Source organism: Crocodylus siamensis, chromosome 6 (assembly GCF_052110815.1).
Source record: "Crocodylus siamensis isolate JL-2025a chromosome 6, ASM5211081v1, whole genome shotgun sequence".
Lineage (NCBI taxonomy): Eukaryota > Metazoa > Chordata > Crocodylia > Crocodylidae > Crocodylus > Crocodylus siamensis.
The window spans coordinates 97,991,814-98,009,979 of NC_143400.1; the positions used below are offsets into that span (position 1 = coordinate 97,991,814).

An 18,166-nucleotide genomic window follows, 5' to 3' on the forward strand; every position below is an offset into this window, starting at 1 on the left:
GGCCCGGCTGAGAACCCCACCGAGGGGTCAAATTGGGACTGGGGAGATCCCCAGCTTTGTACACCCGCACTGGTCAGTAAATCTTGCTACAGAGCAGGGCCGAGTGACAGCACAAGACCTGCCAAACGCCCATGTCTCGCTGTGCCCTGCCGCAGCCCTGTGTCCATCCAGCCAGGGTGCTGGGCGCTTCCAAAGGCCTCTGTTCCTGTACGAGGGCCTTGCTGCAGCCTCAGGCCGAGACTCCAGCATCAAGCCCAGACCTGGGCGGGCTACAGCCAGTCTTTTAAAACCAGCGAAGTTGCAGAAATAGCCGAGGTGACGGACCGACGGGCCAGGCAGCTGAAAGAACACGCTAGGCAAGACTCAAACCTGAACAGCTCGCAAATGAGTGTGGCTTTTTTATGAAGAGCAGCAATTACATTTGCACAGGAAGTGCGACCCCATGCAGACTCCAGGACGAGGGGCTGATCTGCACCTGGGCAGCTTTCACATGCTGCGGGGGAACAGATGACGGGCAGCAATTGCAGAGCCCCTCCTGCTCTTAGCAAACAGGGCTGTTTGTCCGAACTTCACTTTGCTGGTGCTCCTCATCCCGACTCCTGGGGTGCTGCATCTCACACACCCACGTACCCGTGCTCCTGCTGCTCTGCATCCCGAGCTGGTATCTCGCCGAGCACAACAGTGGCACTCGGGTCTGCCACAAGCAAGCGGCGGCCAGTTGCCCGGTCCCCTCCCCAGCTGGAACAACAGCTCGTGCCCAAGGGGCTCAGGCACTGGCGTCAAAGCACCCATTCCCACCGCCCCTCGATGGCTCTCGCGTACAGGGCAGCAGTTCTCAGATGCAGTATTGTGCTAAGCAAGTTTGGGTAACCAAGGCAAAGCCTCACACCGTGATGGCAACACAGCTCCCCTTCCGGCCCTGGAGGCTGTGCAGGGTCCTTTGCAATAGTTAAGGGGAGGCTGCAGGATCAAGAGGCTGGGAGCCAGGATAAAAGGCCCTACTGCCCCCCACGCCCAGCTGGGCTGGGCAAGAAGGTACAAGAGCCTCCTCCTCCCCTCTGGCCTGCAGCACATAAGCCCAGTCGCTGGCAAGAAGCTAACAGCTCGTTCCAGACCCTGGAGCAACATAACCTTTGGAAGGGACCAAGAGCCCTTTCTTTCTACACAAATACAAGGGCTCGATGGCAGCTCTATGGAAGAGGACTTGGGAGCCTTGGTAGATCACAGACTCAATAAGAGTTTGCAGTGTGAGGCAGCTGCACAAAAGGCAAACGGGGTTTGGAGCTGCATCAGTAAATAGCATTAGGTGCAAGACCCGGAGGTGATGGTGACTGTGTTCGGCATGGGTCAGGTCTCATCTGGATACTGTGTGTGGTTCTGGGCTCCATGTTTTAAAAGGGACATGGAGAAGTTAGAGAGGGTCCAGAGGCAGCAACTCAGGTGATCAAGGGCTTGGAAGGCAAGTCACTGGAGAGGCTGAAGGAGCTGGGCACAATCAACCGACCGTGTCCTTCTATCAACATGACAGAAGTCTTCAGGTACCTGAAGGTCTGCTGAAAAGAAGAGGGAAAGCACACTGCTGCAGAGAGGAGGACGTGCACCAATGTCTGGAAGTTGCAGCAAAGTTTAGATCAGAAAAACCTCACTGCTGGAGCTGGGAGGTGGTGGAATAGACCCCCAGGGAAGGGGTGGACTCCCCATCACTGGAGGTGTCAAGAAGAGGTTGGACAGGCACTGGTCGGGGTAATCTAGGTGCAGTGATGTCTGTGTTGTGCCATGGGCATTTTCCACACTTCTGGGCTTTGCTGCTTGTCCCTCACTCCCCAACACACACACCATGCTCCATGTGTCACAGGGTCTTTAAGTCTCCTGCAGAGATGCTGGGTGCTGGCTGAGCCCTGGCTGGGGATGGGCTGTGCCAGTGCTCCTGCTGGGACCAAAGCCAGAGGTTCCTGGCTAGGGGGTCTTGCCCTTCTGCTCAGGGTCAGACTGATGCCATATTTGGGGTCAGGAAGGAATTTTACCCCCTGGTCAGACTGGTACGGACTAGTGCGGGTTTTGCCTTCCTCTGTGGTGGGGGGCACGGCCCCTACCTGGGACATCATGAACGTATATTGACAACGCTTCAGAGATACAGGGCCCTGGCTGCAAGGGTTCCCCTGCTTTACCTGTGGCAGGTTGGTCTGCATTGCACCACAGTTGACAGTAGGCTTACGCAGAGTTCAAATTATGCTTTACCTGGGGTGCTTTGGACAGGGCTGATCCTGCCTCAGGCAATGGGCTGGACTAGATGCAACTCTGGAGGGCCCTTCCAGGTCCACGGCTCTAGGACTCCCAGCTCCCCGAGCACTCTGCAGTGGGCCAAAGTGAAATACTGTCATTAAAGCAGGTCAGTTGCAACTACCTATGGAAAATGGTGTAAGCAGCACAAGGAAATGCCTGATCAGAAGGCACGCACGCACATGTCCCCTGTTCAGTGTTGGCCGTGCAGGATGTACAACACGACCCTGCGAATTACACCAGTGCTATCTAAACTGTGAAGACAGGAATGCAACAAATCCTCCATGCTGCGCGGGTGCCTGGCTCCTCACCTGTATTCCTAATGAGGAATAATTCTGACCAGTTCAACAGATTGGACAGAGGTGTTGCTACAATGCAGAAGCCACCCGATGTTACCAGCCACGTACAAGGTGGTCCCAGTGGCTACAGCTTGTACCGTTAAAGCCAAAGCATAAAGGCACAAATACATTTGACAACGAGGAACTGTGATGTCAAAACCCAGTGGAGTGCTGCGGCGGTCCTGTGGCCCTGTGTACGAAGGGGAAGGCGTTGCAATCATCTCTCCCATGCTGGCGGTGCCTACCACCATGCTGCCTGGGGGTCGGGTGGGATTCTCTGTGGGATAAAACCCTGACTGATCTATCTCTTCACCACTGGAAAAAGAATAGTAGAGAAATTCAGTATTAACTAGCAGAGACAAATGGGAGTGTGTGGGGGGCACAGCAGCAGTGCTGGGCCCTGGAGAAGACATCACGGGAGGAGACGAGGCCTGCGAGCGAGACAGGCTCTCAGAGGTGAGGTGCGCGAGGCCTGTGGTGGACAGGCAGAGGACGTGTTGATCCAGGGTCAAGAGAGACGAGTTCTGGAGGGCGAACGGGCTGTCACAGGTGACCAACCTGCCTCTCTTTACCAAGTCCACGTTCTTTTGGAGCCACCCTGCAAGTCCACTTATGTGGCAGTCGCATTTCCAGGGGTTGCTGTCAAGCCAGACCTCTTGGAGCTGGGGTAAGGACATAAAGAAGTCTCCAGGAAGGGACTGCAGCCTGGTACTATTTAGGTAAATTTTCTGAAGTTTGCCAAGATGGTGGAAGAGGTTTCCAGGAAGAACCGCAATCGGGTTGCCATGAAGGGAAATCTCCTGCACGCTCCGAAGGCTCCGGAAGAGGCTGCCTGGCAGACAAGAAATGTTGTTAGTATGCAGGGACAGGCTGACCAGGTCCTCAAGACCACTGAACACGTTGCCTGGGAGAACGGTGAGCTCGGGGTTTAAACTCAGCACCAGGAGCTCCAGATTTGTCAGGTTACTGAAGACATAGTCTGGGAGGGTCGGGAGTTGAGTTTCATATAACCACAGACTCTGAAGCTGCCTCATTTCTCCAAACAGTATTTCTGGAAGGGATCCCAGCGGATTCCTATGCAAGGTCAGAGTAGCCAAATTGTTTAGATGCAGAAAAAGCCCGTGAGGCAGGAACTGCAGCTTGTTTCTGGAAAGCATTAGTGATTTCAGTTTAAAGAGATGGTGAAAGGCACCAGGGGCGATGGACTGAATATTATTTCCATACAGGTGGAGTTCCACCAGCTCCCCGAGGTTACCAAACACGTCGGCGTCTATTGAAGTCAGCCTGTTCATATACAGAAACAACTTCTCCAGCTTGGTTAACTTGCTAAATATATTTCTAGGCAGGACTGACAGAGAGTTTCGGGATAAGTTCAGTAACTTGAGCTTGACAAGGCACCTCAGCAATCCTTCAGAAAGCTCCGTGAGATTGTTCTTGTTCAAAAATAGCTCTTGCAAATTGACCAACTTGTCAAACAGACTTCCCTCCACATGTCTCAGCTGGTTTTTTTCAAGGATCAATTGCTGAAGGTTCGTCATTTGATCAAAAACCCCGGGGGGAAGCTGAACTACCTTGTTGTCCAACAGCCTCAGGCTCTTCAGCTTTATCAGGTCTTTAAATGCTGCTGGCGAAATCACAGCGAGCTGGTTCGAAGACAAACTGAGACGCTGCAGAACAGTCATCTTGGAGAAAACATCGTCCGTCAGGGCTGTTGTGCGAGTGTGAGTGATCTGGATATCTGTCAGGCTGGTCGGCAAACCCAGTGAGGCCAGGTCTGTGATGACCGCGCCGGAGCAGTGGATGGCATTACTGGGAACACACTTGCAATTCTCAGGGCAGAGAAAGGCATCCGACTGAAGGACGATCCGGAGGACTGCCAGCAAAAGAGCAGCCAACATCTTCACTCAAGTGCCTGAAAAATCACCAGGTGTAAGTTAGTGCCAGACAGGCAGGGACAGTTGCCTCTCGTGGGGTCCAGGTCAGCCTGTGAAAGAAAAGCTTCAGTGATGAGACGATCCAGCAGGCAGCAAAATTAACCCAGTGATACGGGGGGATGTCAACTATCCCCACGTAAAGAGCCAAACATACAAGAGCACAGTGTTCGGCAAAACTATTTCTCTCAACCTGCAGCAGCTGCTTCTGGGAGCAGAGAATTGCAGAAGGCGAGAGGCCATCCTTGACTCTGTCCGGAAGAGCGTGCAGGAGGAGCGCATTTGAAAAAGGCCAGCGGCCAGCTGCTGAGCACCCCCCAGTGACCGCAGTCGATAGTTAGGGTCGGTGTCCTAGGATATTACATAAGCAAGAGCAACAGCCGACTTTAGAAGGGGAAAATGCTAATTGGCAAGGGTTAGTCAAACAGGTCCTAAAGCAAAAATGTAAAGAAAGCAAAATCCTGAAGGGCGGCAGGGAATGCACTTAAGAGCTGCATGCGTCACTTAACTAAAAACAGCGACCAACAGGAGTTTGGGGATAAGGCACAGCTGGGGCCGAAACTCACCCCAGACAGAGCTCCTTTGGCACTTTTAAGTCTGACCAGGGCAAAGCCAAGAACAGGAGTGAGAGTTATATGAGCTGGCCAGGAAGAGGGAAAATCAGCAGGGCCAGAAAAGGTAGTCAAGAGCTGGTTCCTCGGGGAGTGTGCCGAGGAACAGCCCCTTGTTACTTGGCGGCTGAGCCGCTAGCCTGGACCTGGTAGTCTGCGGGGCCAGGAGAGTCTTTGTGCACATCGGGCCTGGGAAGGCCCCAACAGCGGCTGGATCAGCAGGGGTTAAAGGGAGCCGCTAAGGAAGACAGGGAAACTGCAGAGAAACAGAAATCATTTTTGTGTCTGCCTTCAGCACCAAGCCCGCTGGGGAGATTCCTACCGGGGACCGGCAGAGATGAGGCACTTGGAAACTGGGGAGGGAAGAGACGCTGAGGCAAAATGACTATCCCGAGGGTAGTCCGTCCCCCAGGCCAGGGCAGCTCCCAAGAGCTCCGGAGCTGGCAGAGCACCTGCACAAGCACGTGCTCGGTCCAGTCGCACAGCGCCCAGCCTGGGGGACTGGAAGGCAGCATCTCTCCTTCCTGTTTTAAGGAGGTCTGTAAAGCAGATTCGGGAAGGTACAGAGCAGCCAGCCATACATTTGCTCCCTCCACGGGATTGTAACTGAGGAGCCGGGAGGCCCTTTCCATTGCTGCACACAGTCGGGCTGCTTAACGAAGATCTCTGCTCAGTTTGTAGAGGCAGCCAAGATGCTACTATGCAGAGCACTACAGGGACTGCTCAATGCCTTGATATGCATCAGTGGCACAACCTCCAATGGGACTGTGTGCGCACAGGGCGCTTCACTTCATCCCCCAAAAGCACACTGCAGAACTCAAAGGGCTTCAGAGAAGGGTGATGAGAATGAGCAAGGGTCTGGGGAAGCTTTCCTATGAAGAGAGAGGCTGAAAAGACCACGAGCATTACTTCTGAGAGGAGGGAGATCAGAGCAGACACAATCAGAGGCTGTAAAGTAATGAAAGGTGCAGACAAGGCAAAACAAGAACATCTCTTCTTCCTGCCCCATAACACAAGACCCTTCAAGGTGGAGGGGGGGAAAATCAATGAAATTATACGTAAGGTGGGAAAATTCAACTCTAACGAAGGAAAGGCTTGTTCACATAATGTGCAATTAAGCTGTACCACAGGAAGTCATTAACTGGGACTCAAGAGAAGAATTTATCATGACAAGCTTCTCAAGAATTTCCAGTTGTTATAATTATGACATTTTTCGAAGCAACAATAAACTCCCGGTGTGAGGATTAAGCCAGTTTATAACAGTTAAAGACCCCAGTGACAGCTGTATGAAGGTTACATTTTCTCAGTCTACCTCTCAATTTGTACCTTCCTCTGAAGCACCTGGTACTGGTCAGCAGCAGAGATGGGATGCAAGGCTGGATGGATGCGGGGCCGATCCAGTCTGGCGACTGTGATGTTCACAGTGCATGAGGAGGCCACACGCTCCGCACGTTGCCAACAGCTGTACAGACCCCAAGTCTCACAGACTGAGGCTGGAGTCGACATCCGTGGAAAATCAATTGCACAAGATTCAACAGGTTCCTTAATCAATTCTGAATGACCAGCTCATGCACAATCTATACCCAGCCCTGCCTGAGCATTAAGAAAAAGCCTTTGAGACTTACTGTAGTGGCTAAGCAGCTGCTCCCAGTCGCTTATGCATAGAGCAGGGAAGTAAGGATGCCAGCACGCATGATGCTGCATTTTACCCAGGAAGGATGGCAGCGTAACACACCCTCCAGATAACACCTCTCAGCTTGTACCGCTTGTCCTTGCATGGCGACTTCAAAGGCTAAAGCTGGACGCAAAAAAGAGAAAGAAATATTCTTAGAGGGCGATGGCTGCAGCTAGTCACACAAATGCAACGGTCAGGAGAGGCTCTGAGCCAGGCTTGCAGCAACAGCCCCAGATCACAGAGGGCTGCAGAAAGGGACACCTTCGCTGGGGCAAAGCAAAGGCAGTTCTAGCCAAGGGACACTGCTCCATGCAAGCCACAGAAGAGCCAGGATCCTTCCTTCTGCCCACCATGAACGACGTTCAGAGAGACATGCCCCCGAGGCAGCCTCAATACACAACTGGGTAGTCCGAGTGGGGTTCATTTCTCTCTTCCCAGGGCCCTCCCTCCTGGGTTCCTACATTGCAAACATCTGGGGAAGGACAGCCAGGCTGGGCTGCAGCGCTGGAACCAAAACCTCGGCAGCACCAGCAGGAGTTGCTCTCTATACTTCAGCGAGGCACTTGGGTCAGTTCTGACTGTGGAGCAAGAGGCAATGACGAGCAGCTCTTCATGAGAATGTGATGAAACAAAAAAAGCTTTGAGAAGAGGATGCCTTCATTTCCAGTTTTATTTCAAACAGATTCAAATCACAAAAATGATTTTTACAAGGCTATGTACAATGCCTCTGTGCAGGTCTGCGTGTTTGCCGCGTACCATTCTGGAGCAGCCACATGTGCTTTTAAATAGAAAGCTGCAGTATCACTTCCGACTTGAACCAGCTTTGTAAAAATAAAAGCCAAACTTCTAGAGAACACACTAATCATAAGCCTTCTCATTTTTTATTAAATTCATGAAAGTCATTTTGTGCTCACATAATTATCAAACTGCAGTATGTTGAATATAGCTGTAAAAACCTGAAGCTATACACTGTATAAAATTAACATTCAAAGACTCTCAAAACTGTCAAAAACCAGCCCCTCCCCCCAGGCATACAAAAATCTAATTCTGTAAGTGAGAATTTCACACAAGAAATTGTAAAGCGCTTCCTAAATCTTGATATATGTGACGACCAAGAGAAAAGCATTAAAAAAAGTCTGCAGCATCAAAAAGGATTTGCCATGTGTCTAATGTTAGCACTGTATATGCATAATACAGTAAATGGATATTTATCCAATTTGGGATGAACTGTACAGCACAAATCCTCGTGAACACACAGAACAAGAAATAAAATAGGGTAAGAAACTGCAACAGTTTTCCAGCTAAAAGTGCAATGAATATGAACAATCTCGGTTCTGTGGATGATTTAGCCACTTTCACTTAAGCATTATTTGCAGCATATTTTACAGTAGACTTAGTTCTAGAATATATGAAGATTACAGTAAGCACTAACTATATCTGAAGGGAGGAAGAAAGCTTTAAAAATAACCCTGAGGGATACACATTTTAAAGATCTCAGTATTTATTAAAAAAGTTTAAAAAGTTACATTTATTATTTAACAATCGCTTTCCTGGGTAGACCAGTCTTTAAGTAGGTGCATAAATAATATTCAAATCATTAATATTTACATATCCTAATACATCAAAGTAAGACATGTACAGATTTAAATTTAAGTCCATATAAGAGCAAATAATTTAATAAGAATCAAACTCTTCAATGTGAGGCTGAATTATACAGTAGAAAGAAACCCCCCAAAGTTCATTTAGTATGGCCCACAAAACAGTCCTGTTCATCTGAATCCACACATTCAAGGAAAATGTACAAAGATGATTTTAAGCACAGACCCTGAAGCTCAGCCTACTTCCAGTTATGAAATGAACTCGCTAATGTGTCCCGATCTGGTTTGCTCTCTTTTTGCATACCTGAAAAACCACCTCAACCATCCAAAAAGAAACATGGGCACACAGGGCCAAACCCAGCCCTGAGGTAAGAAGGTGCAATTCCCAGTGTCTTCAGTACGAGCTGTACCTGCTTCTGCCACGACCGAACGGGAGCCCTGTGAAACGTAACACCTTGCACCAAACTGGTGGTGGATTTTCCCCAGAAGGCAGCTGCTGCCCTCCAGAACAACGGGGCCAGTCCAGATGTGAACAGCTCAGCCACAAAGCAGCAAGCGTCCGCTCCTTTGGCGTGCCCCTCCTGAGAAACCCGGGCCTCACCTACCCAAAGTGGACTGAGCACCTGCAATTCCAGCTGACGTCAAAGGGAACCGTCCTGGAGGTCGAGCTTTTAACATCCTCGACTGGACCAGGCAGTTGTTCTAGAGGGGAACAGCTGGACAATTCTGGCCCTAAAGCCCACTCCCTTAATAAGCAGTTTCCTCCCAATGAGCTTGGATACCAGGTTAGACCATGAAGCGCTGCTATCACAAACAAAGACTGACTTCAGCATCTGAACGAGATGAGCGAGATGGATCCGCAATTTAGGGAAAGAGAATTAGGGCTGGGGGTAGGGTTTGGCAACCCTAATTAAGCAACACCACTTCCAAGAGGCAGATGACGCATGCGTTATTTTTTAACTTTCGACTGAAGCAGCAAGTTAAAACAATGAACACAATACCAGCTCCAAAACCCACCAAGTGAATTGTTAAACAAGTCAAATACAAGAGGACGTGGTAAATCACAGCTCCAAGGTCCATGATGCATAGCTTCATGGAATATTTCCATTAAAGTAAAATGTGTTCTACAAAACGGGGGATAGAAGTATGCACTCAGCTGGCAATTCTTCTCCCCCACCCCAAACTCTACATGACTGAGATAGTCTGAAGAATCACCAGCAGCAACAGGGATCTCATGTGCAACTCCAGGCCCTTCTGAAGTCACCAGTGTTTGTGTTGAACAGTTTAAGGAGATGGGATGAGGACAGCTCGGCTCTGCACTACTGATTAAAACTGTGGTGAATAACTCCCCCGGGAGTGCCAAGAAGACCTGCCAGCTGTCAGGGAGGATAGCAGACCACAAGCTGTTTGTGAGGAGTGTTAAAAACTACTAATCCTCACAGCTCCTAGAAGGACTCTCCCAAAATCATCAAGCACCATTTTTAACTGCAACATTAGCATGGCATGTTCAGCATTGCAAAAGCCCTAAAATTAGCAACACGGGTGCCACTGCTCGCTGCTTCATAAGAAAGCACAAAGGAAATGGGCCTGAGCTTCAAAATTTCTCTTCCTGAAGAATCCCAGAGCATAAGATCTTCTCTACAGACCTTTAAGACAGCAGCCTCCAGAGCTCTCCAGTTGGGGACTCATCCTCAAGTAATTTCCAAAGCCCTGACATTTCCAGCCCCGCGTGCAACCCGGGACATTTCTTCCTGTGCAGGTCAGATCTGGATAAGGCCCCTTCTCAAAGTTCAGAGTTGCTTGGCTCCGTCAGATTCACCGAGTCAGGAAAAGCTGTCCAGTCTTTATCGTTCTGTTATGTCCTCTGGTAACGTGTTGAAGGAGTTGTTCTGATGGCTTTACTACTGCTTTATGAGGCTGCACAAGGTTTTGTAGGCTACTACAACCGACATGTAAGCAACTGCTGCCCTCTGCCAGGGTCACTTTGAAATCCCGTGTTCGGTGGCCGTGTCAAACCTTCTTTGGCACCACCCAATGGAAAACTGTACACTGCCACTGCAAGGACACACACGGCACCACTGGTGATGCACGAGCGAAGAGGGTCAGAGCAGCCCTACAGTTTTCTACCCAGACACTGACTCCGGCTCATCTGTTCGCACCTTCAAAGAACTGCATAGCAATTAAGACACCGGTAGAGCAATCTTTGAAATGTATAAGCCCTCGGTGCCCAGGATTAGGACTGGCTAATGTGATGGTCATGTGGAAATTATTTTCTGCCTTGTAGCTCTGGCCTTGGTAGTGCAAAGGCATTGGTTAGGAAAGACCACTCAAGTTACATTAATAAACCTGGTCCAATAGGAGCAATCTAACCTTCTGCTGGATCAAGCAAGCGTCTTGTGGAGCTGGTGACTAGCTGAATGCGGTACAGACAAGGTGAACAGAGAAGAGGCATTATAGGCCTAGGCTTGCTGGTATCCCCTCCTCAGAGACCCCAAAAAGCAGGCTGAATCTGTCCTGGCTGAAGGACTCTTCCCCCCCACGCCCCACTGCAATGCCACTCCACATGAGCAGAAGAGGAACACAGCATGACTCAGGCAATGTGTTGCTTTCCTTCTGGGCACCAAGCACACCTCTCTACAGCAGTCCCACTTCCTGCAGGGTCAGACTAAGGGACTAAGCCAGGAACCCAGAATTTACATGCCCTGTAGTTGGAAACACTCCTGTGTCACCAGCAGACACAGAGGTGTCTTTGGAACGGCACATGAAACAAGAGGGACACTTGTTGAAACCTGGGGGTTGTCATACGGTCACAAAGCTTTCTGATCAAAGCAAAGACAGTGACCAAAAGTCATTTAAACATTTTTTTCCCTACGTGTCCCTAAACCTACCATGAAAATGCTACATCGTGAACTGCACGAATATGTGCACTGGAGTGCAAGCTGGAACGATTTCCAAAGGTTAACATACCCTAGATAAATGATCAGAGGAGCTATTTAATAGCCCTACAATTTAAATTTTTAAATACAATGCACATGGAAAAATAAGATCTCTTCAAATTAGTAAAAAACCCTCATTTTTCTTTTGCTGGACATGACCTCACCCACCTTTTCATGGGCGAACTGCATGCTGTCCAGCTTGCCCTCTGCATTCAGGGACAGGAGATAGCTGGAAATATTTGTACTAGGACTTACAGTGCTTAGTACTACATTTCCCAATGAAGCCATAAGATCACATTCCTCTGAACACTAATACACAAGCTCACTACTGAACCACTGCTACGTGACAGTGATTATGTGACGGGAACCATTTTCCTGGGTTGGAGCTTTAGCTTCAGTCGTCGTTCTGGGCTTCGGTGGCCACTCTGGATCCACCAGCAGTTCCTGAGCTAGGTGCATGTACTTGGCTTGTGGCGTTTTCTTTCTGCAGCTAAACAGGGGCATCAGGAAGCAGGCTGCCCAGCGGTCCACGGCCTCCTGTGCAAGGGGCAGGGAAACAAGCAGATCTGAGAATGAGGTTGTTGACAGCAAAACCCCTTAAAGCTATTCCAGAAATTTAAGAGGGAGACTCTCAAACTACACGCTATGTTTGTTTCTAACTGAGACACACAGTGGTCGCATGGCACGCGACCTTTCTGGAGGGTCGCCAGCCTCTGTCTGGCATTACTGCAGGAATGTCGGTCAAAGAGGCAGACAGGCGAGAGGCTAGGTCACAGCATCTCCTTGCCTGCCCACATCCCACACCCCCACAATTGTTTCTTGCTCACTTCAAAGCATTCTCACTACTGCCTGGAACTGTGCGCTACTGTACGCTATGAGTCGCGGGCTGAGCATCAGGAGCTACAGCTTGGTCCGGGACCCTTCTGCGATCCAAGAATGCTCTTAAATGCTCAGATTTGAAACCCCCTGAGAATGCTTCTTGCCCATATCATGTGCTGTTTAACAGAGGGTACATGATCAGCCACAACATATTTAATGTGTTGAGAGTGAGACCTAATAATGCTGTTTCATTCCAGAAAAAAGAACAGTGTGCACCATTAGAGAACAAGCAAAGCAGATGATTAAGTCTAATGTGAAAGGAGAAGAAAGTCACATGCAACATGCAATTCATTCCTTGAGTCTTCCTTGTCCCTGCCCCTCCAAACCCCTCATTAAGATCTGGCCTTTTAATTACAATGTGATGCAATGTGAGATCTGCGGTTTAAAAGGTGGCGCCCCGCTCCCCCCTTAGAGTACCATTCCAATGGCATGGCACACGATTAACTGAATTTGCATGCACTTGATTGACTGACAGCAAAATACTGGGCTCCAACCTGAGGCGGCTGGGGTGTGGCGAGGCGACAGTCTCCTTGTTTGTCCCGACTGAACACAATTTTCCAAAGGATCATGTCAAGGAAGACATTCTGTGAGACATTACAGTGAGTGGGAAGAATTAAAGAAACTAATCAACATTTGCTGTTAGTGTGCACATTCAAAATCAAACCCGAAACAGTGAGTTAGACGCAATCAGTGCAGGGCACAGCAACACGCCACGGTCCTGTCCAACAGAATCTGCTTTGGTCGGTATTCAAGTGATAAACCATTTCCTGCACTTAAGCACTTCCACAAGGTTTTCAGGAATGTGAACAAATGCCTTATATTAACCACAGTGAATACCAGTGCTGTGTTAGAGCTTCGGAACAGGTCTGATGCTGCCTTTCCAAGAAAATCCTCCGTTGGCACTGAATGTGCTACAGGTGTTTCACATTAAGACACTTTTCTCTAATCATTGGGGGGAGGATATTTATTAAGCAGCAATGAGCACGATGCAATGTGAGTAAGTAGCAAACAGGAGGAGCATATGGATGCATCGGAGGGGAGAGAAGTCAGTGCAAATTCTGGTCTGTTAACTCTATGTGAGGGTCCTGTGCCAAGGTCCAGAGTCCCTGAATGAGGAGGGTGTGTGACAAGTCTGCTGGCTTCTATCTTGGTGAGATTTGCATGCCCATGAACCAAGAGCCTTCTTTGATCCTTGTCTGAAGTAGATAATTCCTCTTGTTAACGAGGCAGTGGAGCTGAGCAGCCAAGCTTAGTGTGTGAATCAACAGCCCTGCAAACTCCTGAGGCTAGGCAAATGGGAGGAAAAAACAGACATGTTCTGAAGAGGGCACAGCTCAGTTTTACCAAGCAACACATCTGAACAAGGAGGGGGCGGCTCTGTGGCATGCTCTGGACGTGTTATATTTTCTTCGTCGGAAGGCAAGAGATGTTTGGTAAACAAACCCATAATACCAGGTCAACAGGAGAACAAGTGTGCATGACAGCACCAGCTGCAATGCCACACAGCATGCTGCACAACCATGTTCGCTCACTGTTACCACTAAGGGAAGGACCAGCGAGTGACAAGGGAACAGGAGAGAGCAGAAACCAAAAAGCAGGCTGACAAGTTGAGACCGAAGGTAGAAGACCACCTGGGCAGAATTAAGTTTTGAAGCATCAAATCCTTCTCAGATACTCAAGGAGTCAACTCTTGAGGAATGGTCTTGGGAAGGGAAATGGAACCCAAAGCAACAGGTCCCATATGAGAGAAATGGCTCTGCCACGGGGGCAAGCAGCTACCAGGACAGGCCTTCAGCCATCTTAAAACTGCAAACAATTGTCAGCACTGCCCTATTATGAAGGGCCAACACCAGCAACAGGGCAGTGGGATGTCAGAGAAAATGCAAGAAGCACTGGATGTGGTCTGAAAACTCAAGAACAGGAGTTAAGAGGCTGACACAACAGTGGCCTACAAGTACCTGAAAGGCTGCCAGACAGAAGAGGATGGGCAAGTGTTCCTCTTGCTCCTGGGGGCAGGACACACACCAGTGACTTTACACTGCAGCAAACCTAAGTTAGATTAAATCTCTGAAAGAACTTCCTGGCTGTCAGAGGAGTAGGACAAGCTGCCCAGAGAAGCTGCAGAATCGCTCGCACTGGAGGTTTTCAGGCTGGACAAGCATTTGTCTGGGATGTTCAGGAGCAGCACCGCCTGCATTCATACAGGAGGTTGGGCTAGACTATCCTTGTGTCCCTTCCAACCTTAGCCTGATGCAGTTCCACACTCATGAAAGAACCAGGCTCAGAGGTGATGCAACAACAGCAATTAGACATGAAAAAGCAGGGCACAGCAAATGGAAAAGAGGAGGAAATGGAGAGCAACTGGTGTATACTGGAGGCACAGCAAACAGGGGCATTTGATAACGGTCAGATCTGTTGAAGGGTGAGTTCAGGACCCTGAGGAAAAGAAGGATGGAGAGCAGCAGAGTAAGGACCCTGGACTTCAGAAAAGCAGACTTCTAATCAGTCAGGGAACTGATGGGCAGGATCCCCATGAGGCCAGTCCCAGGAGAGCTGGCTGTACAGGAAACCCTCGGTATTCGTGGGTTCAGCATTCGCAGTTTCAAATATTCGCAAATGCTGAACCCACATTTTAAATACACTTTAAACACTTACCGGAGGTCCTCAGGAGCTCCATGCTTGCTGCCGCTGGGCTCCCATCGTGCCCTCCCCCACAGCCTCCTGGACTCCTTTCCCCCTGGGACTGGCCTCATGGGGATCCTGCCCTGACTAAATAAGTCTGCTTTTCTGAAGTCCAGGATCCTTACTCTGCTGCTCTCCATCCTTCTATTCGTGGATTTTGCCATTCGCAGGGATCATGGGAACGTATCCCCTGCGAATGGCAAGGGTTGCCTGTACTTTAAAAAAAAACCTTACTGAGGGTGGAGAAACAAACCATCCCAACCTGCAAGAATAGCAAGTATGGCAGAAGACCAGCTTGGCTTAGTCAGGAGCTCTTCAATGAGTTAAAACACAGAAGGAAGTTTACAACAAGTGGAAACTTGCACAAACAACTAGGAGGAGAATAAGAGCATTGCTCAGGTATGCAAGGATGAAACCAGGAAGGCCAAAGTGCAACTGGAGGTGCAGCTAGCAAGGGGTGACAAAAAGGTGAAGGGGAACAAAAAGGGTTTCTACAAGTTTGTCAGTAACAAGAGGAGAATCAGGGAAGTGTTGGTCCCTTACTGAATGGGGGGGCAACCTTGTAACAGATGATGTGAAAAAGGCCAAAATACTCAATGCCTTTTTTTACCTTTGACTTCACAGGCAAGGTCAGCTCCCAGACTACTGCATCAGGCAGCACCGTTTGGGGAGGAGGTGAGCAGCCCTCAGTGGTGAAAGAACAGGTTAGGGATTATTTAGAAAAGCTGGACCTGTACAAGTCCATGGGGTTGGACAGGATGCACCCAAGGGTGCTGAGGGAGTTGGCTGATGTGATTGCAGAGCCACTGGCCACCATCAGTCACACGGGATGCCCATGCCTGCTATGGGACAGGGAAATCTGGGTGAGGGGAATCCCCTACCCTCCATCAATGCTGACCTCGTGAAGGAACACCTTGAGAAGCTGGATACCTTCAAGTCAGCCGGCCCTGACAACCTGCACCCCAGGGTACTCAAGGAGCTGGCGAGCGTCATAGCCCAGCCCCTGGCACGGGTCTTTGAAAACTCCTGACGCGCTGGTGTAGTGCCCGAAGACTGGAAGAAGGCCAATGTGGTGCCGATCTTCAAGAAAGGGAGGAGAGTGGATCCAGCTAACTACAGGCCCATTAGCCTGACTTCTATCCTGGGGAAGATCTTAGAAAAGTTTATTAAGGAGGCCATCCTTGAGGGACTGGCCCAGGCTAACATCCTAAGGGACAGCCAGCACGGGTTTGTTGCGGGTAGGTCTTGTTTGACCAATCTCATTTCCTTCTACGACCAGGTGACCTGTCACCTGGACGAGGGTGAAGAGATTGATGTCATATATCTTGACTTCAAAAAAGCCTTCGATCTGTTATCCCATGATCACCGCTTGGCCAAACTGCCCAGTTGCGGCCTTGGCTCCACCACGATCTGCTGGCTGGGAAATTGGCTTCGTGGTCGGACCCAGAGGGTTGCAATTGATGGCAGTCACTCATCGTGGTGCCCTGTGACCAGGGGGTCCCTCAAGGCTCTGTCCTGGGACCCATACTGTTCAACGTCTTCATTAACGATGTGGACATTGGAGTCAGGAGTGGACTGGCCAAGTTCGCCGATGACACCAAACTTTGGGGCAAAGCATCCACGCCAGAAGATAGGCGGGTGATCCAGGCTGACCTGGACAAGCTCAGCAAATGGGCAGATGAGAACCTCATGGTGTTTAACACCAAAAAATGCCAGGTTCTCCACCTTGGGAGGAAACACCTGCAGCACCCTTATTGGCTCGGCAGTGCTACGCTGGCTAGCACTACAGAAGAAAAAGACTTGGGGGTCATCATTGACCACAAGACTAACATGAGCCTGCAATGCGATGCTGCGGCCAGTAAAGCGACCAAAATGCTGGCGTGCATCCATAGATGCTTCTCGAGCAAATCCCGGGACGTCGTTCTCCCCTTGTACTCGGCCTTGGTGAGGCCGCAGCTGGAGTACTGCGTCCAGTTTTGGGCTCCACAATTCAAAAAGGATGTGGAGAAGCTTGAGAGAGTCCAGAGGAGAGCCACGCGCATGATCAGAGGTCAGGAAAATAGATCTTACAATGACAGGCTGAGAGCCATGGGACTCTTTAGCCTGGAAAAGCGTAGGCTCAGGGGGGATCTGATGGCCACCTATAAGTTTATCAGGGGTGACCACCAGGATCTGGGGGAACGTCTGTTCACCAGAGCGCCCCAAGGGATGACGAGGTCGAACGGTCACAAACTCCTGCAAGACCGTTTCAGGTTGGACATAAGGAAGAATTTCTTTACTGTCTGAGCCCCCAAGGTCTGGAACAGTCTGCCAGCGGAGGTGGTTCAAGCACCTGCACTGAACACCTTCAAGAGCAAATTGGATGCTTACCTTGCTGGGATCCTATGACCCCAGCTGACTTCCTGCCCTTTGGGCAGGGGGCTGGACTCGATGATCTCCCGAGGTCCCTTCCAGCCCTAATGTCTATGAAATCTATGAAATCTTTGAAAACTCATGGCAAGTGGGAGAGGTCCAGGACAACTGGAAAAGGGCAAACATAGTGCCCATCTATAAAAAAAGTAAAAAGGGGGATCCAGGGAACTACAGACCAGTCAGCCTCACCTAAGTCCCTGGAAAAATCATGGAGCAGGTCCTCAAGAAATCCATTTCTAAACACCTGGAGGAGAAGCAGCGATCAGGAACAGTCAGCATGGATTCACCAGGGGAAGTCATGCCTAACCAACCTGACTGCCTTCTGTGACTCAGTGACTAGTTCTGTGGATACAGGGAGAGTAGTGGACGTGACATACCTTGTCTTTAGCAAGGCTTTTGATACGGCCTCCCACAACCTTCTCACAGGCAAGCTAAGGAAGTACAGGTTGGATGAACTATACGGTAGACAGAAAACTGGCTGGAGTGTTGGGGTCAATGGCTCTAAGTCTAGTTGGCAACTGGTAAAAAGTGGAGTGGCCCAGGGGTTGCTCCTGGGGCAGATTTTGTTCAATGTCTTCATCAGCGACCTGGAAGATGGGATGGATGCACCCTCAGCAAGTCTGCAGATGACACCAAGCTGGGGGAAGTAGTAGATACATTGGAAGGCAGGGCTAGGATTCAGTGACCTGGACAAACTGAAGGACTGGGCCAAAAGAAATCTCATGCGGTTCAACAAGGACAAGTGCAAAGTCCTGCCCTCAGCAGGGAACAATCCCCTGCACCAGTGCAGGCTGGGGGTGACAGGCTGGGCAGCAGCTCTGCAG

At 49.9% G+C, this 18,166-nt stretch overlaps 2 protein-coding genes across 7 annotated transcripts in view; both read right to left on the minus strand.

The window, feature by feature from the left end:
• Window positions 1-325: 325 nt before the first annotated feature.
• GP5 (glycoprotein V platelet) lies at window positions 326-8,177 on the minus strand. 2 transcript variants are annotated; one of them, XM_090055917.1, is made up of 2 exons: window positions 6,786-8,177; window positions 326-4,530 (listed from the first exon to the last, which is right to left on the minus strand). In XM_090055917.1, exon 2 carries the CDS (start codon window positions 4,514-4,516, stop codon window positions 2,600-2,602), a length of 1,917 nt encoding a protein of 638 aa, XP_089912043.1. In that variant the 5' UTR covers window positions 4,517-4,530; window positions 6,786-8,177; the 3' UTR covers window positions 326-2,599. The 2 variants fall into 2 exon arrangements, with proteins under 2 accessions (XP_089912043.1, XP_089912042.1); XM_090055916.1 differs by having other exon boundaries at window positions 326-4,602.
• A 2,258-nt stretch (window positions 8,178-10,435) lies between these two features.
• The window catches only part of ATP13A3 (ATPase 13A3), a 90,945-nt gene continuing 83,214 nt past the window's right edge, over window positions 10,436-18,166 (minus strand). For 4 of the 5 annotated variants that reach the window (XM_090055911.1, XM_090055912.1, XM_090055913.1 and 1 more), the window contains 2 exons: window positions 12,743-12,832; window positions 10,436-11,906 (listed from right to left, as the gene is read on the minus strand). In XM_090055911.1, the coding sequence (XP_089912037.1) occupies window positions 11,709-11,906; window positions 12,743-12,832 (288 nt within the window). In that variant the 3' untranslated portion in view covers window positions 10,436-11,708. The remainder of the gene's footprint in view (window positions 11,907-12,742; window positions 12,833-18,166) is intronic. The other variant, XM_090055915.1, reaches the window with a different exon arrangement.